A 27,294-nucleotide genomic window follows, 5' to 3' on the forward strand; every position below is an offset into this window, starting at 1 on the left:
AGAACTGTGAGATGTACTCCTAAATAACAACCACAAGGTGGGTTTCTTGTCAGTTTAAGGAGAACTATTCAATGTTGCTCTTCCAGGCAGCCACATCAAAGGGACAGGGAGATTATTTTATTTGATTTTATATATACACACACACACACACACATACACAGTAAAGACACTGATGGCTACACAATAAAAATACCAGGAGAAGGAGGGAAGGAACCTTAACTCTAGTCCCTCGCTTGCTTTCCTCAGTGCCTCAATATTCTGTCTTTATGAGATTCAGATTGTTAGAAGTAAGATAGCCAAGAGCTCAGATAATAGTTTACTGAGCAGAAAATGGGATTCAAATCTTTAGGTGTCTAATTACACATCTCTAAATCATACTTATTATATCTCTGAAAATGTATGTACTCCTGATCCTTCCTTTATTCCAGGAGAGATAGTTATTCTAAAGGAAATAAGATAACTAAATCCCTAGGAACTACACTTGCATGAAAAATGGAATCCCCGTGGAATTGGAAGACTTTGGAGAAACTATCACATAAGGAACAAAGACTACTGCTGAGACAGAGGAAGGATCAGGAGAACATACCCCTCTCAGAGTTGTAAATTGGCCTGAATAAATTATAGGGATGGATTCGTTGGGCTCATGGCAGGGTGGTCCCAGTTTTGTTAGTTAAGCCCAATACAGAAGAGACACCATTCTATTCTTTGGATCATTAACACTGAGTAACACTGTAATCCTAAGGGAAAGTGCTAAAATTTCCACCATAAGACAGCAGAGTAGATGTCTCTCATATCACATCCTCCTTAGTTGGCTAGTTGAAAAACAGATGAGAGCTTATGACCTTTTTACATGAAGAGTGTGCAGTCTTCAAAGCCATCAACATAATGACAGTTACTAAAACTGTCCGTCAGTCCCCAAGTGATTGGCATAGTGTCACTAACTTGGCAAACTTTTTTTTCTTTATCCCTATCACCCAGAACAGTCAAGAACAATCCATTTTTACCTTAATAAGGACCAAATATACTTTTACAGTACTCCCCCAGGAATACCTAAATTTTCCCCACATTGTCCAGTATAATTTAGAGATCATGGCCCTTCTACCATGATTCCCCTCCATCATTTTATTGCTGATGTGCTAGATAAAAAATCCTCTGCAACTAAACCCACTGCCATTTGTGAAATTGTTCTTAATTCTTGCTTTTGTGAATGAAAATCAAACAAGCTTCAGAAGACGGGGGCCCTCCATATTGGCAAAATTTGGGGAATGCAACAAAAGGGAAACTTAGTCCATATTCACTTCTGTTTAGAGTAAATTTCAGGTCTTAGCTGTGCTGTCATGCAAAAAGGAAACCCAACATTTAAGATTTTTTAGATTTTAGTAGATCAACGTTTTCTAATTGAATGCCCTCTTTCTTATTTAAAACATTACCAGAAAATCTGCCCCCTTCATTTGGGGTCCTTAAATAGTCCTTTGAGTTAAAGAATATCAAGGAAACTCTTCAGCATGCCTACAATCAAAATGGCCTCAAAAACCCTGAAAGTTACTGCCTGTAACTACAAAATGAAGCTTGTGACAGATTCTTATAGGAGCTCAAACTGATAGGCCTTGGGTATCTAGATTTCTGACAGTTGTCTGCCTTTGAGAGGCACCTCTTTGATATTACTGGGCATCCAGTACATTATTGGGCATTGCTAACCAGAAAATGCCAAAACTATGGATATTTTCTTTTACTATGCCCTAGATATTCTCATACTAAAGAAGGTTATGCAAGACACTGACTCCAAAAGGACTGATAGAACTCAGGAAGTCTCCACTGTCAAATACAAATAGTATGTTCAAAAATGGGTTCAGAAACAGGCCCATGAGCAAAAAATAGTCACTAATTGAGAACAAACTCCTAATAATGATATCTTCATTGAGATCTTTCTTTTCCTACTACCAGCTCTAATCACTTGGATGCCTCCTTATGAAAAGATCTGGATACCATGGATTTTCCCAGTAATATTGGCTCCTCTGGTTTTCTATCAAATGCAATCTAGTTTGTAGCTGAGTGCCTAACTTGGTGTGAAAATTCCAACCACCTAAATTATCTGTGAGGCTGTCCTACTTAAAAATGGGAAAGAAACAAGTTATCAGTTACATTAATTACTGAGCTCTTATTATGGGCCTCATAAATGGTCAGAAGCCTGGAAGTTCCAATGGTTGTGCGATGAAGAGAGTCATTTACACCCAAAGAGAGCACTGTGGGTCACAACATAACATTCTCACTCTTTTTGTTGCTGTTAGCTTGCATTTTGTTTTCTTGCTCATTTACTTTCTTTTTTTTGATCTGATTTTTCTTGGGCAGCAAGAGAATTGTATAAATATATTTATATATAGTGGATTTAACATATATTTTAAAATGTTTAACATATATTAGATTACTTGCCATCTAGGGGATGGGGTAGGGGGAAGGAGAAGAAAATCTGAAACATAAGGCTATGCAAGGGCCAATGTTGTCAAATTATCCGGGCATATGTTTTGAAAATAAAAAAAGCTTTATAAAAAACAACTATAACAACAAAAAACTCTGAAGAGAACAGTTCCAAGGCAATAACGAGATAGTAGGCAGGATTATAAAATATTAAAAAGTGAATAAAGTGAGTAAATAAAAAAGATGTGTTTCTAATATAAGAAACAAAACTACAAACTTTGTCTCTGATTTAATCTTTATCAAAATTAAGAAGACAGAGAAATATACGATTGTTAGAATTTTAAAAGAAAGAGTTATCTGAAAAATGTACCTTTGTGGCCATTTTTTCCAATGATGTCAGCTAAATATAACAGTCATCAGAAAGTTACTATATGAAAGATGATTTTAAGTTTTCATTCAATGAGAATATACTCTGACTTATGAATTCCTGCAAATGACAACAATGTAGCAAACAAGCCCACATTAATTTTTTTTAAACTACTTTTAGAATATAATTTCTACTTCATCCGTCGCTTTTTTCTTATGGGTTCTTCTCCTTTATCCTAAAACTAGATTCTTAAACAACCTGAAAATTTTATATGTGGTAAAACAGAAACAAACTTGTAATTTCATCAGTGCAGGGAATTCCATGGGAGGAATTTCTTCTGTCATATGGGCCAGCACCTTCTCTACAACTTAACAGTCTTTGAGAGTTTCCTGGGACATGGAAGCATTAAATGATTTTTCCCAGTCAATTTGTATCTGAGGCAGGTTTTGAACCAAAGCTTCTTGACTTCAAGGCTAGCTCTCCATGTATTATACCATTTTGCCTCTTATATACACCAAAAATGTATTTCTACTGAATGTGGATCATAACATAACATTCTCACTCTTTTTGTTGTTGTTTGCTTGCATTTTGTTTTCTTACTCATTTACTTTCTTTTTTTGATCTGATTTTTCTTGTGCAGCAAGAGAATTATATAAATATGTTTATACATATTGGATTTGACATATATTTTAACATGTTTAACATATATTAGATTTCTTGCCATCTAGGGGACAGGGTAGGAGGAAGTAGAAGAAATCTGAAACATAAGGCTATGCAAGGATCAATGTTGTCAAATTATCCGGGCATATGTTTTGAAAATAAAAAGCTTTATAAAAAACAACTATAACAACAAAAAACTGAAGAGAACAATTTCAAGACAATAATGAGATATAGGCAGGATTATAAAATATTAAAAAGTGAGTAAATTAAAAAAAAAAACATGTGTTTCTAATATAAGAAACAAAACCACAAAAACTTTGTCTCTGATTTAATCTTTATCAAAATTAAGAACTATTCAATAATATCACTTCATTGTAAAGTAGTTTTCCATCATAAAGGAAAGAGACAGCAATAATCATAAGTAAAGAAACTTATTCCTATAGAATCTGTTCAATTCTCTTATTTATACTAGCAATTGCTAGCCTATGCTTCGGAGTGTCACAGCTGCCTTCTAAAGTACTAAACTGCATTAACTGAAATGTCATCATTGAGATTTTCCAATTAACCCTTATAACAGAGATTATTTATATGAAATTCAGTCTGATTTAATATTAACTACTGTAGTACTGCTTAAATCTTTGGATACTCCACTCAGATCAACCAAAAACCAAAACAATATTTATATCATTCTATGAGAATTAAATTTACCTGTGAATTTTGGATCCTAATGGTTCCAGGTGACAGTGCCTGTGTCACAACTTGACCTTGTGGAGTAACTACTGTAACAGGCTGATACACTGTGCCACCTTAAAAAGGAAAAACATGTTAAGTTTATACCTTAATACCTTATACCTTATACCTATGCAAGATCTGCTTTGATATTCCTACACAACTATTTTTAATGCAAAGAAGCATTTTTATATTGATGAATATTAATGTGAACAAATGGCTAGGTAACTAATCACATAAAAAATTAAAGTTAAATTAAAATCAAGTAATTTAACAAAATTATTTATTGAGTACCTACTATAGGCAAAAGATTAAACTCTGATCATGTAATTTTTTCAACAGAAATTCAATAAAACACCTTTTTCTCCCATCTGTTTTGGAATTTCTTGAAAATACAAAATATGTATTCAACTATCACAAACCTGGGAAGTGAAGGGAGATTGGAGCCCAGCCTTATTTCTTATCTGACTTTATAAATAAAATCCTGCAAAACATTAGTCTTCCGTGGTAAATCCTCTTTTCCTGTACATTTTAGAAGCTGCAATATGTTGTCCAAGCCACCCCCATAGCCAGGAAGAAGCATAGCTAAGGCTGGAACAAAATTTGACTCTGAAAACAGGGCTCTTTCCACTGTCTTCAATTGGCTGAGGAAATGAAGACGCCTATCTTCAGTGACCAGAGTATCTGACTCTAGGTGAATTATTTTCCTGTACGATCCTGGTTACTCTTCCAATTTTTTCCTTCTTTCCAACTATTTTCTCTATCTATTCTATACTTATCATCTCTAGGAAGAAGTGCTGCTGCAATAAAACAGGTCTCAAAATAGACCTATGGCTATCAGTCAGCCTACTAAATATAAAAATAGAAAAGTACAGTCACTATAATCCTGGATGAAGGAATGTAGATTAGTTGTAATCAATACTGCAAATATTTGAAACCCAGAATAAGTTGACCTTTCTGTCACTTTTTTTGGCTGTGCTATTAAACCTTCATAGTATTAAAACATGTTAGAACCATGCATTTTAATTTAATTATATTTTCTATGAAGTGGCAGCAACTCATTTCATATTTGAATTCCAGATGATATCAACAGAAAACGGATTTTTTTTTTAAACCAGACTTGTTATTTCGTTAGTATAAGGAATTCCTAATCAATGTAACACTGCAACTGAGTTGTTTGGCAGCTTTGAAAGATTGACTTCCCCAAAATCACAAAGCCAGTAGATAGATTAGCTAGCTATAGATTAAATTAGATTTAGTAGATTAAATTAGCTAGCTATATTGTCCCTCTAGGAACTAAATTATTTTTGCTATACAACATTTTAAAGAATTATAGAAATCTTAAAATTTTTCAGGCTTTGATTAGTTGAAAAAAAACATTTTGCATAAAGCATGTTTGATAAACAACAAGTACAAGAACCAAGCATTCATTTCATGTATACTGCATCTGGAATTAACAAATAAAAATATTAATGACAAAAATCACATATTTCTTAGTTTAGAATATTAAAAACATCTAGTCAAATTAGATAAAACCCATTTGCAATTTCTTAATGTCATACCTGCCACTGTTGCCATCGTTACATTTCCTTGTTGTAATGCTGATGCTGGCACCACTATTCCTTGGGGACTAAGTGTGCCTGTGATGGCACTTTGAATTTGCTAAAAGTTATGAAATAAAAATTAAATTATTATTCAAGAAGATTCAATAACTTAAGAAGCAGCATATTCATGTCTTTAACAATAGAAAAAGGCACTTATTAAAGCAAACATAAACAAGTTTATTGATAAAACTATAAAATAACATAAACATCATTATATAGATTCAAAATTTACTGATCATGAAATATGGTAGCCAGTACTATATTAGTTTCAATGCAGTTTCCTATAGCCTTACCAAAAAGAATTATTTTTACAACAATGGAAAGATAATTTTGATCTGAAAATAGCCTGAACTACTTTCAAAAAAGTTTTAAAAAGTAGAGATTATTATAAATAAAAAAAAATACATAAACTCCTTTTTTGATATGGCCATCATTTATATTTTCATAGCTATTAAAAAAAATCATTGCTTTATGGGATGCATCCCTGCCTCTACTTTCCCCAACAAGCTTCCTCCAAAGTCTGGGGGGTCTTTCTGAAAACCAAATCCAACTCATTATAAAAAGATTTGCTACTATCCTCTTAATGAGGATATTGTAAAATAAAAAGTAATTTAAAAGAATTCCAGAAATATTCTGAGCAATTTTCTAAATTGCGATGAATATATTGGCCTCCAAAGTTACAAACATTTAAAAAGTCATCACTCTTTTAAAAATTCCTTTTTTTGTTTGTTTTAAAAGTTATTTGTAGAGTCATCACACCTTGCATTCTTGAGACATTGTCAGTACAAAGAATTTTAAATACTCAATAGGCTAACCCATCATAAGAACAAAACAATCTTTGTCATATAAAAGGTGAAACGTGGTTAGTCCTATCCACCGATAAGATGTGCAAATATTCCATATCAAAGGACCAAATTAATACTGTTTATGGATTAGTAAAACCCAAAGATTATATATTTTTGACAGGGAAACAAAATTATGAATGATTATATATTACATAAAATATACAAAATATACGATGAGGGGAAAAAATCATGTGGCATTGCAAAAAAAAAAAAAAAAAAAAAAAACCTTAATAAAAGTTGCCATACATTTTTGTCTGATAAATTGAATTTTTAAAACTGAAATGAAAACTTAATTGACTAAATTCTAAATTTAAATTTAATGAAAATCTTAAGTTTAATCTCCAGTGTACCAGATATCTGCTTCTGGATCATCATGTTAAAAAAAAAAAAATTAGGATCATATACTTCATTTTAGTAATGGTGGTTACTGCCACTATTTTCCAGAATGGAGAAATTGTTGTCACCTAAAGTCGTACAATAAACAAGAATTGAAACAGTTTTTCTTTTAATAAAGCTAATTACCAAGCATTAAAAGTAGCTTAAGCTATTAAGAATTAGCTTAAGTATCACATAAAATTTTAATGACCTTTTTTCTTATTAACAATATATCCCACAGGGCTCCCAGCCTAAAGACATCTGAGTCCCAAGATCTCAAGTACTAATGTCATGTTACATAGGCTTCTTGAAAGTCCCTATCAATCTCCCTGGGGTATAGATTTGGACCATTTTCTGGTCCTGAAGAACCATTTCATATATTAAACAGAATCAATTCTAACCTTAAAATTTGGGTATAAAATAATGTCAGAAAAGTTTCTGAGCTTTTCCAGAAATTCTGAACTGTTTAAGAGGAGACTTTAAAATTGAATCAAGTCAACAGAAGCCCTCTAAAATGGTTAAGAATGCCCAAGTAAGTCCTAAAATTATTCTTCAAGCTTCAGTCCTAGCAAGGACCCCCTATTTGAAAGATACAGCCTTAGGACATTTTAAAGACAACCAAAGTTAGTAGAGAGCTCTCAGTATGCAAAACCAGAATGACTGGTTTGTCTATGAGGTATTCTCTGATAAAATCTACTAATTTTTAACTCATAGTTTTCAACAGATAAAAAACCTTATTATCAAAAATCATGTAAAGTTTTAAAGTATCCTAAACAATGTAAAGTCTGACTTTAAAATTCCAACTTTTAAAAAAACTCCTTCTGATGAAAAGGTTCATATTATTTCACACACACACACACACACACACACACACACACACACACACACACACACACACAAATCCTTTCTTAGATATTTTGAAGTAATCATTTTAACCAATTACTGATATAAATTTTTGAGACATGAAGCTGAATTTCTATCAGCACAAGGCACAGACTAGAGTTTGTTTTTATTTTTTCCAAGTCCTAAATCCCAAGCAGTAGTTGAATTTCTTGTCTTTTTTATTGAGTAAAATGTAAAACATGAATAACTTATTTTAATAAAACTAATTATTGGCTTATAAAGCAAAATAGACTTTTGCCTGAATGATTTTCTTGTACTTAATATCACCATAGATTCCTATGTACTTTAGAGATCTTCAGTCTATCAATACTACTACAATTCTTACCACTTCAAATCCATCTCACTTGTTTGGCTTGAAAGATCACCATCTGACAGATGATTGTAACTTGACAAATGTCAAGCTATCCCTTTTTTCCTGACATAAAAGCATTTATGTGTTTGTAACCAATGCTGCATGCCAGTGAATTGATCTAATTTATTCTTCCAAAAATAATGCAAACTCAGAAATATAGTAATATCACAAGTAAACAAGCTTCTTTCCATATCACATCCAATTGGTACAAATAAATGTGAAATTCCATTAAAATTAGTTGAACTTGTACCTGGGGCTGCACAGGGGAATAAGGACTTCCTGGTTCTCCACTCAACAAAGTTTCACTGTTCATTTTAGTTTTCAGACAAGCAATATAGCGACTGCAAAAATCTTTGCAGAGTTCATTAACCTTTTCAAGTTCAAGTAGATGTATACGTAGAACCTGTATTGCTTTTACCATCTAAAAGCAAAAAAAAAAAAAAAAAAAAAATCAGAAATTTAAGTTAGAGGATCATGATCTTAAAGTTGTAAGGACCTTAAAAGTAGCTAGTTCAATCTCTTTATTTTACAAATGAGGAAACTGAAGCTTAGAGAGATTACAGGTCAAAAGGCAGGAGGATGACTAAACTGCAGTACATTATTTCCACTGTACTACACTCCTATCTGTCCCAGTAGAAGCATATGCAGTCAAAAAACCTAGGTCTTAAGCTGGCTTGTGACTTACAAGAACTTTGACTACAAGGAAATCATAATGACTACATTCATTTATATTTTAAGAATAATAAAACTTCCAGCACTTGCTGTACTAGTTTATTGTAAGATCAGTCGATGATAATAAGCCCCTAGGTAGTGCCATAGTGCACAGAGAGCTAGGCTTACAGTCAGGAAGACTCCCCTTTTGAGTTCAAATCTGACCTCAGACACTAACTAGCTGTGTGACCTTGGGCAAGTCCCTTACTCCCTGTTTGTTCATCTGTAAAATGAGTTGGAGGAGGAAATAGCAAACCACTCTAGAATCTTTATCAAGAAAACCCCAAATGTGGTTAAGAAATCAGATAGACTCAACAATAACAAAGGAATATATTATGAGAAAATATAATCTACTCCATGAATTTACATCTTTTATTGGACAGAAAGAATAATTGAATAGTATTGTCTTTCTGTCCAATAAAAGATGTAAATTCTTGGGAAAATAATATAAGAAATAATAAGTAACATGCTTTCAGAAAAACCTGGAAACACTTACATGAACTGATACAAAGTGAAATTAGTAGAACCAGGAAAACAGTGTATAACAGCAAGACTATATGATGATTAACTGTGAATGACTTAGATATTCCTAATAGTACAATGATCCAAGACAATTCCAAAGGCGTCGTAATGAAAAATGCTATTCACCTTCAAAGAAAGAACTGATGGAATCTGAATGTAGATGGAGGCATACTATTTTCACTTTTTTTTTTGGTCCACATGAATAATATGAAACTATTTTATATGATTGCACATGTATACCATATCAAATTGCTTATATCTCAGAGAAGGGTGAGAAAAGAAGAGGATGAAGAGAATTTGAAACTCAACATTTTTAAAAAATGAATGTCAAAAACTGTTTCTACATGTAATTGAGAAAAAATAAAATATTATTAAAAAGAAGAAGATATCCAAGTGATGTGAAAAGGGAATTCAGTGAATGGCCTCAACTTTTTAGTAAACTTATGAGGAGAGGTCAACAACTGAAAGGGTTGGGGTTGTGATAAGATGGTCTGGAAAAGTCACTGTGGTGAATGAAATATTGAATCAATTAGAAAGGTATAAAATGACTGTGTAGCTATAGTAAAGACTGAGGTGAGATTATATAATAAATTTGTAGTCTGTCCAATAAGCACAGTTTCATGATTTTCTTCAGCTTTATTTAGCAGCACATGCAAAGTGGATGGTGCAAGAAATCAAAAAATGGGGTTTGGCAGGATGAAAATGGCAACCAAATAAGGGAGCAAGGGACTTGAGAGAATAGAACTGAAATGGTATATCAAGGATCCAAGTTGGGGGAGAAAACAGTGTAAACTTAGAATGAACTAAGAGGGTAAAGGGTTGGTGGTCATGGAGAGAATGAGAAACAATACTAGCGTTAGTAAGATGGAAAAATGGAATGACAGAAGGTTATGGTCCAATAAAAATATTTCAGAATTTATAAATATGGAAACTGGAACACAAAGATAATGGCGAAATGAAGTTCAAGATATCAGAACTTCTTGCATTCCTTAATAGGGGATAATGGTAGAGAAAAAATTCTTGTACTGTCTCCAGGATGACCACTAAAAAGAAGGAGAAGCCAAGAAGTGCTATCACGGATGAGAATCTTTGAATTTGCCTGTTCTATATGGCCGTTCTCAACCTCATTAACTATCATGGGATCATTCAGGTACAACTGATATTCTGGACTTCAACAACTTGTCCCAAATAGGAGGGGCAGTCAGATGCCTGAAGCAGTAGCATGTACCACTCTTTTACAAGAAGGCAGTGCATTTGTGAAAGTGTCTAATTATAGCCCACAAAAGAAAGAGAGCAGTCCCTTAAAAGTTTCTCATAGATTGAAGATTTTTTTATTTTCTCCCTTTTTTATAGCATTTGTAAAGGGAGTGGCAGGTTCAAGCTAGGAGATTAAAGAATATTAAGTGAGTGATGGTATAAAAGCAATTCTTCCTTAAGCTATGATGAAGACTAGTGACTATACAGAAAATGTGAGCATGTTAGCGATAGCTCTAATGTTCCTAGTGCACTCCTGCTGCTGGCCACCTTTTTGTATTAAGGGCCTCACAATGAATCACAAAAATTTGACATCATACACTACATCTGATGATTCAGACCAGGAACTTTGTCCTTCCAAAGGGGAAGTAGGGAATGCACTAATTCCCTGATGGTTAAGAAGATTTTCGAAAGATGATCCTTTGATTAGAGGAGGACAGACAGAGTTTAATGTAGCATTATGATCCTAAGAGGAATATTTTAACCAAGGCAGCATCCTTTATTCTTGGATGTTGCCAAGCATGTGCCCTACTTGTGACACCTTCGTATACCTGTTTACTTGTGTGAGCCACTCTGACTCTACTTTTTATGCTAGACCTGTCATGATTTGTCTTTGAAAGTTGTCTGAATTCATGTATGGGGTCAGGAGACAGGCTATCAAACCTTTCTCCTCATCAAACCCCATTCAGTTCTGAGATACTAAAATGAGTCAAAAAAGAAAGGGAACCCCCATTTTTAATACACTTAAACCAACTCCAACTTCTGATGTTCCCTTCTTGGACCTAAGCAGGGAGAAAATCCTTGTAGTTTTGCCCCTTGTCCACCACTCAAGATACATGTTAGGGAGGAGACGGACAGTAAAAAAAAACCTGTGGGCTGGTGAGAGAGAAAGTTCTCTGTCAGAGACTGAAGAGGAGGAGAAATCTGAGGCAAATAGAGAAAAACTCGAATAACTATACACTCTAAAATCAAATGCTGGTTCATACATCTATTCTGGTCTGAAAAAGGAGAAGAATCAAAGATAATTAAAGAGGTCATAAAATGATCTACTTAGCCCAGGCCAGTGGTTGAGATTTGGCAATTGAACACAGTATGACACTATTGAGCTATAAGGTATTTGGAAAAATGAAATTCAGTCAACCATAAAAAAGAGTCAATAAGGAAGAAAAGTTGCTCAAGGTAAAGGGTACTTCTCTCCTTCTCTCTCCCTCCACCCCCATTCCCTGTGGCAGCAATGCTGAGTCAGAAAAACCTACTACATGGCTGTAAGAATACCACCTATATCAGATAAGATCAAAAGATTGGAAAAAAGAATAGGCTTTGAAAAGGTTATGAAGGGCTTTAAAATCCAAGGTTTATATTAGAGGCTTAAGGTAACAGAGAGAATTATTGAATTTTACCGTATGCTGGGGCAGTTAGGAGACATGGTTAGACTTGTGCTTTAGGAAGATTACTTTGGCAGATAAATGGAAAATGGACTGAAGTGATGAAGTATATACCAGGCAGATAGTGTCAGAGGAGAGAGGGAAGCATGTAGAGGAGGTACTATACAAGGTAGAAATGAAGGCCTTGGTAACAGACTGGTGGATCGGGGGGAAAGGGTGAAATATAGTGAAGAAATGAGGATACTGAAGCTGTGAACCTGAGGAACTGGAAAAATGGTGATATCCTTAATAGTAATCTGAAATTTAGAAAGAAGGGAAGGTTTCTGGGGAAAGATAATGAGTTTCAGTATTGGGCATGTTGAATTTACGATTCCAGATGCCTATTGGTAGAGTGAGAATGGAGCTCAGGAGAGAGGATAGGGCTGGATGAATTTGATCTAAGAATTAACCACAAAGAAATGATGGATGAATCCATGGGAACTAATGAGATCACCAAGTGAAAAAGTACAGAGCTCTTGACAGAGTCCTGTTGGACATCTAAGGTTAACAAGTATGACCTGGAGAGAGATTTCAGTTAAGGAGACTGAGGAGTGGTTAGACAGGTAGGAGAGAACAATGTCACAAAAATCTGAAGAATCAAAATCATAGGAGAAGAAAGTGATCTTCAGTGTCAAACACTAAATAGGGGTCAAGAAGAAGGAAGGTTGAAAAAAGGGCAGCAGATGTCAATTAAGAAATCATTGGTAATGTTAAAAAAAAAACAGTAGCAGTTGAATGATAAGTCTGTAAGACAGACATTTTAAAGGCAGATATTTTAAAAGAGAGAGAAAAAGAAGTAAAGGCATTCATTATAGATAACTTTCTCAAAGAGTTTAACCATGAAAGAGTTACAGGATGTTAGCTAACAGGATGGATAGATCAAATAAGGGTGTTCTGGAGGAATAAGGAAGACATGAATTTGTTTTTAGGTAGTAAAGAAATAGCCAGTAGATAGGGAAATTTTGAAGATTGATAGAAGGGCCAATCTAGTAGAAAAAAATGGGATAGAAGGGGTCAATAATGCATGAAGAGGAGATGCTTTGGCAAAGAGAAGGGTCACCTCTTCATGCAAGACAAGGATGGAGGAGGAAGAAGTAGCAAAAGACATCTGGGCAATATGAATGAAGAAAGGAAAAGAGGGAGCTCTTGAAAAATGGCCTCTTTTTTCAGTGAAATATGAAGCAAAGTTCTTCTTTGCTGAGAGCTTTCTTTAGAGTTTTCTTGGCAAAGATACTGGAGTGGAGCTCAGTGCTGCTGTGGGAGGTTTGAACAAGCATGTTTCATAAGGAATGGATATCATTAATAAGGTGCATAAAAAGTTAATCACTACTGTCTAAATTGCCATATATGAACATTGATTTGCTATATTAATATTTACTTACCAAATTATCAGTTTCTGGATCTTCACAAAAAAAAGGTTTTCCTTCCTTTTCTTGCTTCCTAACGAAATTTTCAATATCTACATCAAAACTGGCTGAAGTCGTGCCCTCTGAGCCTTGTGTAGATTGTTCACATTTTTCAAACAACAATGCTAATAATGGAAAGAGTGGATGTCTGAAGAAAAAAAAAAGGAATACATTTGCCATACTTTATTTTAAACTACCAATTTTTGGAAATACTCTCAGCAATTAGTCTTTAAAAGTTAAACTGGTTTATAGAATTATGATATATGTTGAGTTTTTATAAAAGCCCTATTATATAAACATTAACTTTGTGTTTTATTTTTATTTTAATAACCTTATTAGAAACCAAAAATATAAATATAAATATATCTAACAACAAATGAATATTTCAATATGTAAAGAACAGAAATAAGATTATGTATAAAACTGAAATGACATTAATTCTTTTTAGTGTATGTTACATTTAACAAAAAGAAATTTAACAATAAGAAAAATACTCATCTGTGCCCTCTCACTACCCATCAATTGTACACAGCTTCTCCCAAATAAAAGCCTTTCCTGGAAACAAGCTTTCTCTTTCTTTCTCTCTCTCTCTCTCTCTCTCTCTCTCTCTCTCTGTATGCACATATATGTATGAATATATATATATACATATATATATATGTATGTATGTATAGCTAAGCAAAAGAAAATATGTATCAGCTATGCCTGACAATATATTCCTCATATTATACTTTGGGGCTAGAACTGTTATACTAAGATTTGGAAATCATGCATTATCGTCAGTATTCTGTCATGACTGCATCAGAGAGTTCTTAAGGCTTTCTTTTTCAAAAAATATTTATTGAAATCTTTTATCTTTGTATCAGTTACATTTTTCCATTCCATTTTCCTTCCCCATCCCCATAAATAAAAAAAAAAAAAGGAAAAAAGTTCAGTTAAGCCAACTAGCAAGAAAAATTATGTCCAACAGTACATGCACTGTTCCATTACAATAGTTCCATGGCACTGTGAAGAGGCAGAGTTAAGTGTCTTCTCTCATATTTCTTCTTTGGGGTCAAGGTTAGTTATTATAATTTGCCACCATTCATTTCTAATTTGCTCATTATTTTATTCATTTTTATTGTGTGATTCTGTATACTATTTATCTGGTTATATCCTAATTTTACTTTACATCAGATCATGTAAGTCTTTATATGTTTCTCAGTATTTATCATACTGTTTTTTACAATACAGTAATACATTTTAAGTATATACCACAAGTTTTTAGCCATCCTCCAATCAACTTGTTTTCAGGTGCTATATCTTGTTTTATATAGGGCATTTTTTGGTCCCTCTTAAGGGTATGTCTCTAGTCAATTTCTTTGCTTTTTTCTAATTCTAATTCTAAACTTTCTAGAATCACTGAACAAATGCATTTGTTATTATTCAGTTGTTTCAGTTGTGTCCAATTCTTTGTGACCCTATCTGGAGTTTCTCCAACTCATTTTGCAGATGAAGAAACTGAGATAAACTGGGCTAAGTGGCTCATCCAGGGTCAAATAGCTAGTGTTTTGAGGACAGATTTGCACTCAAGATGAGTTTTCCTGACTCCAGACCCAGTGCTCTCTGTTCTGTACTACCTAATTGCCTGATAAATTCATAGCTCCCCCAGCAACACATTTGTGTGTCTATCTTTTCATAATCCCTACTATATTGACTATTGCCATCTTTTATCATCTTTGCCAATTTGCTGGGCATGAAATGAAACATCAAGAGTCACTTTGATTTAATTTCTCTTACTAGCAGTCATTTGGAGCATTTTTTTATGGCTGTTAATCATTTGGAATTCTTTTAGAACTGTTTAATTCATATTCTTTGAAAACTTATCTTTTAGGAAATGGCTTTTATTCCTACCTAGACAACTAGACGTGGGTGTGTATATTTGTAAATCTCAGATTGGTATTAATGATATTTGAAAGGTTTTTTCTCATTCCACTACTTGCTTCTCATCATAATTACACTGATTGCTTATATGAAAGCTATTCCATTTCATGTACTCCAAATGATCTATTTTAAAAATAAAAACAATAGTAATTTTTGGTGCATATGACTTAATTTGTATTGATATTTATTATCAATTTAGAGAATAATGAATGATTATTTTTGCTGAAGATAGTCTTTACTTTTTGGCAGCATGAGAAGACTGTTCAAGTCCTTGACAATATACCTTAAAAGTGGTATCAAGGGGAAGCTATAAAACCCAGCTTAATATTAGGCCACATTTAAATTATCCAATACATATCAAGTTCCGTGATGAAGAAATTATATATGTTTACTTTTCTGCAAATATTCCATTTCTATAAGGGTACATGCCTAAAGTATTAATGTGCTATGAAAACCTTGAGACAACTCTTAAGAGATGTTAAATTAACAAAGAATGTTTGTTGTTAAAATTCAAATGATACAAATAGCCCAGACGCATGAGTAAATGCAAAACTGAATTATGTTTTATTTTGGCTCTTTTAATATAGAACAACTTAACTGATAACCAATATGAATTTATCCTCCATTAAGATCCTTATACAGAAAACTCTTTGCAAAAGTGACTTATTTAGTTAACATGTATACTAGTATGGAAAACTATGAAGCAATCTGAGTATATATTATCAAAAATAAAGCAACAGTTTATGGTTAAGGTGTTAAGGAAGAAAATGTTTTTTAGGGAAAAAAATCTTTTTTCAACATTTCAAATTTTGTCTCTTTCTTCCACATCTTTCAAGTTAAGAACTTCAAAGAATCTTTTCTTTTTGTCCTCTTTTTCAGCTTAGGTTAACCAGACCCGATTTCTAATGTTCATCCAAATCTCTGACCTCTAGAATCAAGACTCAGTTTTCTTTTAGTTTCTCCTCCAAGTATGTATCCAAGTATCATAAAGGCCTTCTCAATCTTCAGGTTACAGTTTTGTGAGGTTTGACAAAATATAAATTAGGCTTTATTGTTTTTTCAATAGTGTAAGACAACAGTGTAAGCTCTTTTTTCATTTTAGAATATTCGCCCGAATTTCAATTCAACAATTCAATGTTCAAATGAACATCTATTCCAGCTGTGTGTATGTGTGTGCACACGCTTGTGCGTGTTATTCTTTAATAATTCTACTTCTTTTGTTAAAATGAGTCTACAGATCAGTGTGGTCATCTGTTCAAAAAGCACTGATAAGATCTTGATTTTTTGTTTGGTTTTTTATTGGTTTGGGATTTTTTGTTTTTTTGCAAACTGACCTTTAAGAAACATTTAAAAACAGTGTCTTTGTAAAAGCATTTTCATTTACTATACTATCCCAGGGCTTTGTCCTTAGAGCAGATCTATTAGAGGCAGCCTAGTTCAAATCAGACGCTAGCTGTAAGATTTTGGCTATGCCAATTAACCAGTCTGCCTCAGTTTCCTTACCTCTAAATGAGACATAGTTATAGCAACTAAATTGCAGGGTTACTGTGAGGATATATTGAGAAAATATTGTAAAATGCTTTGCAAACTTAAAGTGCTATATAAATGGCATTACATGTAACACCCTGTCTTCCCTACCCCCTCTGTCTGGGAAACCAGGTTTATTGCTTTTTTACCCCTCCTCCAGGGGGTCCTCTGGTAAACTTAAAAGAGTTTCTGGATGTCCAGGCTCTCTGTAAATGTCTTTAAATTCTATCAATGGTGTTTGCCCAAGTATATAGGGTATCCCCGTTATCTCAATTCCATTTAACTACTAACAGTCAGATTAGACTTTACAAAGGAATATTTACTCCAAAGGTATAATTCCAAATACACAAAACACCCCCCCCCCCAACATGTAGGAGGCACAATCCTCCTCCCTCTACACTCCCCATGCTTTGGGAAGGAAAAGGGGATTAAGTTCACCATTTAGATCAGTTCTTAGTTGGACTGATACACACAAACCTCAGAGCCAAGTCCAAAGCTCTCCTTGGTCTCAAGTCCTGGGCAACCTGACTTTCCCTGAATTTTGAGAGCATCATCTATTCATTTCATTCCATCCCACTGTCCCCCAGGGATACACTGTGATCTTTACCCTTCAGACCCAGCAGGAAAACACAGAAAAGAAAGCAACTAGCCCAGTCTGACAAATTTTTTAAAAATAAGTTTTTATTGATATTTTCTGTTTTTTAACCACCATAATTATCCCAAGTACCTGTCCCCTTACCCTTCCCAGAATTATCCCATATGACAAATAGTATTTTTAGAGAGGGGAAAAAAATCAGCACAACTGATGATATACCACAAAAGTCTAAAAAACAAATTTAATGAGTAACACCTGTGGACCTGTGATTGGAGTGTCCCTTTGTATCTCTTCATTAGAGTCCAATTTGATTTTTGTAATTGTTTACATTTACTTTTGATTTTTTGATATGTTATTGTTATTATTTGGTATGTTATTATTCTTCCATTTACATTGCTGTAGTTTCTGTGTATATTATTTTCCTTGACTCTGCTTACTTTATTTTGTATCAGTTCTAACAGACATTTCCATGCTCCTCTATGTTCATCACATATATCATTTCTTATAGTACAGTAATATTCCATTACATTCATGTACCACATTTTGTATTCAGCCATTTCCCAACTCTATTTTACTTTCAGAAAAGTTTTACTATAAATATTTGGGGGACTTTCTTCTTATTGATGGCTTCCATGGTGTATACACCCAGTAATGGAGTCTCTAGCTGAAAGGTTTGATGTTATTTTATTCACTTTATTTGCTTAATTTCAAATTGCTTTCCAAAATGCTATACCAACTCCCTCAACAATTATTAGTGGGCCTTTTCTTCTACAACCTAATATTAACTGGTGACATTTGATTGCTGAATATTTGCCAATTTGCAAGATAAGATAAAATCTCAATATTGTTTTGATTTGCATTTCTTGTATCATTAGTGATTTGGTGCATTCTTTTACATAGTTGTGAATATTTCATAGTTCTCTTGATAAGTATTCTCATCCTTTGACCATTTATCTATTAGAGAATGGCTATTAGTTTTATATGTATACATATGTGTGTGTGTGTATATATATATATATATATATATATATATATATATAAACAAACTTTTTATATCTTGGATACCACACTCTTATCAAAGAAATTTGATACAAAGATTTTTTTTTTTCCCCATTTGACCACATCCCTTCTTATTTTAAAAGTACTGATTTTGGGGCAGCTAGGTGGCTCAGTAGATAGAGCACCAACCCTGAAGTAAGGAGGACCTGAGTTCAAATCTGGTCTCAGACACTTAATACTTCCTAGCTGTGTGACCCTGGGCTAGTCACTTAACCCCAATTATCTCAGCAAAAAAAAAAAAAAATTAATAAATAAAAGTATTGATTTTGTTTGTACAGAAGCTTTTCAATCTCAAATACTCAAAGTTATCTATTTTATCTTTTGTAATGGCCTCTATCTCTTGTTTGTAAGAATATATTTCCTACACAAAGCTGTAAGAAGTATATAATGTTTCTTAATTTTTATAATAATATCTTAAATATTAAGATTCACATTTCCACTTAAAATATATTTTTATTACTTTATACAAATCTTCCCAGGTTTTTCTGAATCCATCTCTTTCTCCTTTAGGACTAGTGTAAAAATAAGAACTGGTTTACAGAACTTTCAAGTTCCATGCAGTTTCTGATCAATGAATGCCAATTCTTTCTCTGGATCTTGTTTTAAAGAGATGCCTGGACCAGAGAGGTTATAAAACTTAAACCCACATCTTCCTGATTATGAGTCTGATATACTTTGCCTCAACATAATTAACATAATTTGTTTAGTCTTTCCCCAATCAAAAGGTTTCCACTTTGAGTTTTTTGTTATAACAAAAAGTGAAGCTATTTTTTTTTTTTTTTTTTTTTTTTTAGTGTAGAAATAAGTACCTTCACATGGATTCTGAATTCTTTATATGTCCAATACTGGTACTGCTAAGTAAAAGGATATGCCCAGTATAATTTTATTTTGAGTATAGATGTGAATTTCTAGAACAATTAGGACTAATTTACATCCCCAGTAAAATATTCTTCATTGATATGACTGTCCTCCCCTAATCCCTTCAATAATTGACATTTTTATTTTTTCTCATCTTTGCCAATTCATTTAGTGTGATGAGGAACATCAAGAATTATTGTAATTTGCAATTCTATAGTCATTAATTAATTAATTCTATAGTCATTCTATTTTTTAGGTTGCCCACTACTTGTTTAAGGCATCTCACTTTCTATGCTAAGCTGTTCTTCCAACTGGTTTATGGGTTTGGTTTTTTTTTTTTTTTTTTTGGTATCCTAATTTCACTTTTTAAAATTTCTTGCTTCATTTCTTTAATCTATTCTTGGAGTCTTTGAGGACTCCATCTTTTTTCTTAGTTTCTACTTGTATGAATTGTGAAGTTATTCTTTTTCTGGTTCTTGGCCTTCTTTAACCCATAGTATTGTAATTAAAGTTATCTTCTCCTTGCTCATATTTCCATCCTCACCTGATGAATTGGGACTTTGTGCCAGTGTGGTTCTGTCTTGTTCCTCACTTCTGGACAAAGAGATTAGGCTCAGGTCCTGTCCCCACTGTAGTTTGGTTACCTTCCTACCAATGGGATAATTGGGTCCTGATCCTCTTCCCACTTTCTTCTATAGCCTTAATTTTGGAGAAGGAGCTGGGCCAGGAGAATAAAGCAGGTCTTGCCTTCTGCCTCTCTCTCTTCATGAGACCAACACTGGCCTACCACTGGCCATGGCTCCATCTCCTTTTCCATATGTAGTCATTTACTGGGAACTGTTTTGTTCCTGGATTGAACCTGACAAGCTTCAACCAGAAATCAGACCTCTTGCAGTGTCTCAAGACACATTGGGCATGTCAGCCAGCAATCTCCTTGCATGATTTATAGTGAGTTCACTATATCTTTTGCTATGGCTCCAAAAGGCTTTGACTCAGATCCCTCTCACTTCAGACAAATTTTCTGATAGTTAGATCCTTTCTGTGTGGTCCTATAAAGAATGGCCTCATGCTTCTGACCAACTTGTTCAGTTTTGGAATATATGAAGTAAGTCACTAGTGCTTCTCTTTGGTTTTCCTGAATCTTTGTTTCACCTGCTTTTTTTTTTTCCCCTGAAGCTGTTTCTCCGAGGAACTAGATGCTAGAAATACTTGCCTCAATTTTACCTGCAACACTCTTTAATTACTCACCACCAATTATTAAAAGGGCTATTAGGTGGCACAGCACTAGAGTATTGAGCTTAGACTCAGAAAGACTAATCTTCCTGAGTTCAAATCTGACCTCAGATACTTTCTAGCTACATGATTCTGGGTAAGTCACTTAATCCTATTTGCTTCAGTTCCTCATCTGTAAAATGAGAAGGAGAAGAAAATGGCAAACCACTACACTAGCAAGAAAACCCCAAATGGGGTCATGAATATGAACAACTGAACAACAAAAATTGGTTACTAAAAGTTCATAGCTAATTATTTTCTATCTTTATTTCATTAACTATAATTTTGTGAAGATAGACAAAAAGTTCATATTGCAGTAAATTAATGAACTCCCTTTTTATCCAGAAGACCTAGAAAAAAAGCCAGTTCTCCACTTTGAAAAATAAGTTAGGTGATCATAAATTAATCAAGTAATTATAAGTTGTCATGTTTAATGAAATAGTTTTTCAAAAGACCTGGGGGAAAACTATCTAGAACTCAAAATAACTACAGAACGATGTGATGAAATTGACAGACTATGTCAAGGGTAGTGGTTCTTTTTTTCAAATATAAACACATTCAGGCCCCCAATAATTTTCTTCCAATTTTACTTCATAAATTCAAAACAGCTTATTTAATAGCTTATTTAAAATTTATCTCACTTATAAAATGTGGTAACTTATAAAATGAAGCACTAGAATTTTTTAAATTATCATTATAAACTGAATTATAGTCATTGCATTTTAACCAACACTGAACTAAAGATAATAACATACTTATGTCCATTTGAAATTTATTACAATATATTTCAAAATTAACAGATATAAGAAATACTAAATCTGAAAAATTTCACCTATTAATTTCGCTTTCATAATAATCTATATAATTTCATCATTCTGATGAATGTTTTCGACTCCATGTATTCCTCCTGCCTCTACCCCAACATATTTTAAAAAATAATAATTTAAACAAAAACCCCGAATACATTGTATTTTAGTTGAAGCAGCTACCTATAAATGGCCTGCTTATCTGCATCCATTGGTGTCTGGGATTCCACAGGAGCAGGGCTCACTCCTTCTGCATCAGGGTCAGAACAGTTTGGCTCCCTCTCAGTTTTAAACTCTGTTACTACTTGCATCTGTAAAAGGAAAAGAATATCTCATATCACTCGGACAAACTGATGAAGTGTGTTTGCTTTTCAAATAACTATCTCTGAAAAGAGATAGATAAGCTGTTAGTGCTTTGATATCATACAGCAGTTATTCAAAAAATCCCAACACAAACTCTTTTTAATCTGTCATTTTTTGACAGATAAAATAATAATTACAGAATTTCAGTATTCTGTTTAAGAACTAGAATTACTATTGTAGGAAAACAGTTTTTGTTTTTATTTGCTCAAATACAGCATAATTCAACATTTGTAAAGAGATGTGTATCATATCACAAAAAAATTACTCTTCCTGCTATATCTTGTCACTACATGCTTAAATGTATTAATGATTTCATTGTTTCTTTGATGTTTCCTTAAATACTACAGATCACAAGCTATTTGTGCCTGATTCTCCTATAGGAAACTTGTCTAGGTTCTTCTATACTTTCCTCCATGGAGTTAACCAAATGAGCTCCTTCATTTTTTCTCAATATCACAAGATACCTTAAGAAAACCAGACTATACACCTATCTACTAGGAGTACCAAAAGCTTATTTTTTCATAGTTGCAACCTGTTTATATATATCATGTGCCTCTCCACTTCATCTATGAAATACTTGTTTCTAAAAATAACAGAGAACAAATGAATATGTGAGTTATTGATTCTATTTAACAAAATTAAAATATAATATACTACAAATTATTTTAAAAAATACATTTCCTCCAAAGATATATTCTTAAAACTAAGGATTATGAAACAAAAAAATTTCCCAAAATGAACTAGATATGTTTTTAACATTAATACTTGTTATTGTCTTCATTTATAATAGAGTTTTAAGATGCAGAGTACAATATAATAGGTAGAAATTGCAAAAAGGGTAAATTAAGGCTGGATAAAAAGAAAACTTCCTAAAAGAGCCATTGAAAAGTGGTTTGAGTTGTATCACTATGTAATAAGTACTTTCCTCAATAGAGGCTTTCAAATAAAGGCAGGATAAAACCACTTTTATTTTGTCAGATCCAGAAGGAGTATAGTTCAATGAAAAGAATACTGGATTTGGAATCAGAAACCCTAAATTTAAATCCTACACACACAGATTTAGAATTAGGGAAGCATCCAGGCCAACCTCATAAAATCCAATATAAGGAAACTAAGATCCTGAAAGGCTAAATGATTTGACCCAATGTTATATGGGGAAAAAGTGAAAGAGTCAGGACTTTACCTGAACTCTTTAGACCCCAGAGCCAGTACACTTTCCATTGTGCTGTTATAGTCTTAAGCTCAACCTTAATCACTATCTGCCAGATCTGAGACAAGTCACATAACCTCCTCAAGTCTCAGTGTTCTCACCAATCAAAAGGACAAAATGGCATTTAAGATACTGCCAGCTCCAAAACTGTGATCCTGGGACCTTCAGAAAAGTTAAGAGTTGTTTCTGAGGTCCCTCTACTTTGATTGGTTTACAGAGTGTGTGAAAAAGATTAATGGGGTAAGAGCTTAAAATGGTAAGGCAGAATAAAATTTTGAAGCACTTCAAACACCAAATAAGAATTTTTGTTTTATTTTATCCTAGGGACTATAATCAATGAAATTTCCTGAACAGGGGATTGTTGTATTCAGAAATGTGCTTTTAGAAAATTACTTTGGACAATGGAGAGAGGAGAGAGTAAAGGCATGTAGAGGCTGTTACAATAATCCAGATAAGAGATAATGAAAATATGAAAATTTCCTTTTTTGAAAAGGATGGTGGCTGTATAATTGAAAAAAAGGGGAAAATGAGGGTGAAGGAAGAGCTGAGGATGACTCAAGATCATGAATGTGGTTGTTTGGAAGGATGGTGGTATTTCTCTATTTGTGAAAGAGAAATATGTCAGTCTATACTGCCAAATATTGAGATGTAAGGACATAGAAGCAACAGTGTAAATGGCTTTTTCAAAAACTTTGCCTATACAGTGGAAAATATATATGTAGATATATAGATACATATATACATACATTATGTACAAACATATAGCCAGAGTTTGCTTGTAAAAATTATTTAAATATATATATATATATAAATGTATATGTATATATGTATTTTCTGTGTGTGTGTGTGTGTGTGTGTGTGTGTGTACACATTCTCTATGTTCACATATCTTTTCCAGAGACTATCTGAAATAAATACATTTGAATAACTGGAAGATGATGAATGATATAAAGCTAAAATTCAACTAAGAGAAGAAGAAACAAATGTTAGAACCTTAATATCTTTAAAAATTACTGAGGGAGATAAATGTATACACTAGGAAAAAGAGGGTAGCACTTGACATTTCTTATGACTAGGGCCCATGATAAGAGGGTGAACACAGAAAAAAAAAATCAGAGAGTGGGCAACAAATAAACTTCACTCAAAGGAAGACTGAACACATGTATAGTTTGATGTAGAACTACATAAAACTCAAAAGAGAAATAAGCATGAGGAATAAACAGCATAATATTGGGGAAAAACAAAAATCTTGATTCTGAAGGAAAGGATAGGAAAAGGAGAAATAAAGAAAAGTAAAGAACTATTTATATTGTTTTATATTGCTCTTTAGATCTTTGAGGAATGGTTGAATTATGGTATATGAACATAATGGAATATTATTGCAGTGTGAAGAAGGGATAAAAAAGAGAGAGGTAGTATAAATTGATGAAGAATGAAATGAATGGAATCAGGAGAACAATCTATGCAAGGAATAAAATACAATTTTGAAAGACTTAATTTAAAAACTAATCATTATGTACCCACTTCCTGACAAAGACATAGTTACGAAGACAGAAGGAAACAAATATTTTGGGGCATGGCCACTGAGTGAATCAATTTTACTCAACTATACTTATTTTTTATGTTGCCCCTCCCCCCCTTTTAAAATGGAAGGGTAATTATGACTCCAAAAATGAGAACCATAAAAGAATTTTTAAAATAAACAAAAGAGAAAAGAAATAAATTTATGAAAAAGTAAAAAATAAGCAGAATAGTTTTGAAAGTTATGTGTAAAAATTATTTTATGTATACATATTTTAAGTAAGTAGAATGAAATGTATTTACAATATCATACAGAATTCTTTTTGTTCTATTATGTGCATGGAAATAATCTTTTTTGATATCTAGTTAAGAATTTTTTTTAAGTTAAAAAAAAATCACTGGAACTTTGGAGAAGGCAGCTTTACTTGAGCATAGAAGAAAGTACACACAGTACTAGTGCAGGTAGCCAGTGATTCTATCTATATTTATAGGTAATTAATACAAATGTATTTGACAGCCACTGCTTCATAGATAAGTGGTCAAAATATATGAACAAAGTTTTTCAAAGAAGTGCAAACTCTCAATATGCATATGAAAGATTGATCAAAACCACTAAGTAACAAAAATACAAAACTTGCTAAGAAAATCTTGATTTTCACCTGTTGTCATTACATTCCAATTCTTCAAGGGAGAATTGTTTTATTTTATAGAAAACTTCACAGACATAGAAAGGAATACAGAGTCAATTATGTAGATCATGAGAAAATAAAATGGAAGAGAGAATGGAAACACCATTCCACTATGACAACATCATCTGGATCCAGGTGACTCAATACTGTATCTACAGAGGTCTGGCCACAAGTTAGAATTCTGTAAAAGTGACTGAGAAAAAGAGCAGGCCCCGAGCCACAGCAACTGCATAGAAATGCCTATCTTTTATGAGGTCTGCCTTGTGGTCTTTTTCTTCTTTGTCAATATTTTTGTTCCCTTTATAATCATCACCTTCCACTAGCAAGAAAACAAGGTGGAGAAGTACTACCTGGAGAAGAAGAGGACATATATCAAAGTTCTGCTACCAGTGTAGTGCCTTCCACCTTCATGGTATTCCTGGATTTCAGAAATATTATCATGTTCTTGTTCACTCTGAATATTGTGGTGCTGATGATAAAGTAATATTTTCCACTGTGGAAATGGGAGATCACCAACTACCTAATAGTTGTTCCACACTGGCTTGGTTCTCTTAAGAGTGCTATTCTCCTCTTTTTACCTATAAACTGGTATCAAAGTAACTGAATATTGCCTTTACCATCACGTTTTCTCTAAAATGTATCATAACTTTTGGTTTCATCGATTACTTTAGAGATATCTGGAGTATCTCTGACTTCATTTCAGCTATCAACATCCTCACTGAAATTATTCTTACAGCAAGTTGGTGAGTACTTATGGCTTTAACATAAATTCCCTAAACTTTTTAAAGTTGGCTAGATGGCCATGCTCCTCAGATAGACAAGTTATACTTTGTGAGAGAACTTTATTCTATCTTTAGTCCCTTATCAGATCTTCTTTATACCATTATGTTTTTATGAAAACATAAAATTATTTGAAAAAATTAATCGACATATCTACAGTTTTTTTTCTGTATTTTTTTCAAATGCTGCTTGTTAGGAGGATCACAGGTGAGGTAAAACAGGAAATATTATGAATTGGACAATATTGTATCTTTGGGACAAAATGAAAATAAATGATAAAGAATTATTGCATTTCTTTAATAATTTTATGCTTCCTTATTGATCAAAATATGGTGAATTTGATAATCCTGGCCATTTAGCCAATTAAATCAGAGCAACTTCAAAAGCTAATGGGACCAGTTTTGAAAATAACATATGCCTTGAAAAAAATAGTTCCTCTGGAAAAGTCTGACTGGCTGTGCATCATGAGCACCAAAGCAAGCCTCATTCAATATGTTATTAATAATATCCATAAAATAAAAATGTTCCTATTTTTTAAAAAGAAAACTTCACATCAAGAGTACTAACATTTCCTGACTTTCCTACTGAGTGTAAAAAGGGACAACAAAATATAGAAGAAAGGATGCTAATTTGAAATAGAAAACCTGCTTTCTACCATTGTTTTACTGTTAAAAGTGGCAATATGAGCAAGACATTTTCCCTTTTCTTTGAATCTATAAAATGGGGGGAACAAAATGCTTTCTATTCTCAACTTCACTGAGGCACGATGAAGAAAATAAAATGGGAAGAGTATTAGAGATGTCACAATGCAGTACGGAAGAGTGCTAGAAATTTGGATTCAAATCCTTGATCCAACACTTACTAGATGAAATGGCCATGGGCATATCACTTAACCTCTCTGAGCCTTAGTTTCCCCATCTGTAAAATAGAGACAATAAGTGTTCATGTTTGTTGATACTTGTCAAATTCAGAATAACAAAAATTAAAATTAAAATTCTGGAAAAAAGAGTAAAAAATGGGACCAATAAAACCTACTTCATAGAATTGTTATGATGAAATCTATTTCTGTTATTTTGAAGTCTATAAATGTAAATCACTAGTAGCACTAATTATTATTATCCTTA

The 27,294-nt window shown here is 33.1% G+C and overlaps 1 protein-coding gene across 1 annotated transcript in view; it reads right to left on the minus strand.

Annotated features, from left to right (window-relative positions):
- The window catches only part of PKNOX1 (PBX/knotted 1 homeobox 1), a 189,188-nt gene that overhangs the window by 69,171 nt on the left and 92,723 nt on the right, over positions 1–27,294 (minus strand). Inside the window, exons 4-8 of the mRNA XM_051984807.1 lie at positions 21,791–21,918; positions 13,544–13,715; positions 8,501–8,671; positions 5,734–5,833; positions 4,151–4,248 (exon numbers count right to left, since the gene is read on the minus strand). Of these exons, the coding sequence (XP_051840767.1) occupies positions 4,151–4,248; positions 5,734–5,833; positions 8,501–8,671; positions 13,544–13,715; positions 21,791–21,918 (669 nt within the window). The remainder of the gene's footprint in view (positions 1–4,150; positions 4,249–5,733; positions 5,834–8,500; positions 8,672–13,543; positions 13,716–21,790; positions 21,919–27,294) is intronic.

The sequence above is a fragment of the Antechinus flavipes genome, chromosome 3, assembly GCF_016432865.1.
Source record: "Antechinus flavipes isolate AdamAnt ecotype Samford, QLD, Australia chromosome 3, AdamAnt_v2, whole genome shotgun sequence".
In the NCBI taxonomy this organism is placed as follows: Eukaryota; Metazoa; Chordata; class Mammalia; order Dasyuromorphia; family Dasyuridae; genus Antechinus; species Antechinus flavipes.